General features: G+C 65.8%; 1 protein-coding gene across 1 annotated transcript in view; it reads left to right on the forward strand.

Moving 5' to 3' along the window:
* The first annotated feature begins 6 nt into the window (after positions 1-6).
* Positions 7-684, forward strand: part of LOC112413704 (frizzled-8-like) — a 1343-nt gene continuing 665 nt past the window's right edge. The window contains 3 exon segments of the mRNA XM_024765746.1: positions 7-532; positions 535-681; positions 683-684. The exon segment at positions 683-684 is cut by the window's right edge and continues 665 nt beyond it. Coding sequence (XP_024621514.1) covers positions 87-532; positions 535-681; positions 683-684 — 595 coding nt within the window. The 5' untranslated portion in view covers positions 7-86.

Genomic DNA, 684 nt, shown 5'->3' on the forward strand with positions numbered 1-684 from the left:
CCCCTCGTCCGGCGCTCTTGCAGGATCTCCCAGCGCCCCTCCGCGCGCCGCCCGGAGGGCGAAGGCGCGTGGCCGAGGCGCGCAGCATGGAGTGGGGTTACCTGTTGGAAGTGACCTCGTTGCTGGCAGCCCTGGCGCTACTGCAGCGCTCCAGCGGCGCTGCGGCCGCCTCGGCCAAGGAGCTGGCGTGCCAGGAGATCACCGTGCCGCTATGCAAGGGCATCGGCTACAACTACACCTATATGCCCAACCAGTTCAACCACGACACGCAGGACGAGGCGGGCCTGGAGGTGCACCAATTTTGGCCGCTGGTGGAGATCCAGTGCTCGCCCGACCTCAAGTTCTTCCTGTGCAGCATGTACACGCCCATCTGCCTGGAGGACTACAAGAAGCCCCTGCCTCCCTGCCGCTCGGTATGCGAGCGCGCCAAGGCCGGCTGCGCGCCCCTCATGCGCCAGTACGGCTTCGCCTGGCCCGACCGCATGCGCTGCGACAGGCTGCCCGAGCAGGGCAACCCTGACACGCTGTGCATATCAGCCAGGACGAGCGCGCCTTCACCGTCTTCTGGATAGGTCTGTGGTCGGTGCTCTGCTTCGTGTCCACCTTCGCTACCGTCTCCACCTTCCTCATTGACATGGAGCGCTTCAAGTACCCCGAGCGGCCCATCATTTTCCTCTCGGCCTG

Source organism: Neophocaena asiaeorientalis, unplaced genomic scaffold, assembly GCF_003031525.2.
Source record: "Neophocaena asiaeorientalis asiaeorientalis breed wild unplaced genomic scaffold, Neophocaena_asiaeorientalis_V1.1 scaffold217, whole genome shotgun sequence".
Classification (NCBI taxonomy): domain Eukaryota; kingdom Metazoa; phylum Chordata; class Mammalia; order Artiodactyla; family Phocoenidae; genus Neophocaena; species Neophocaena asiaeorientalis.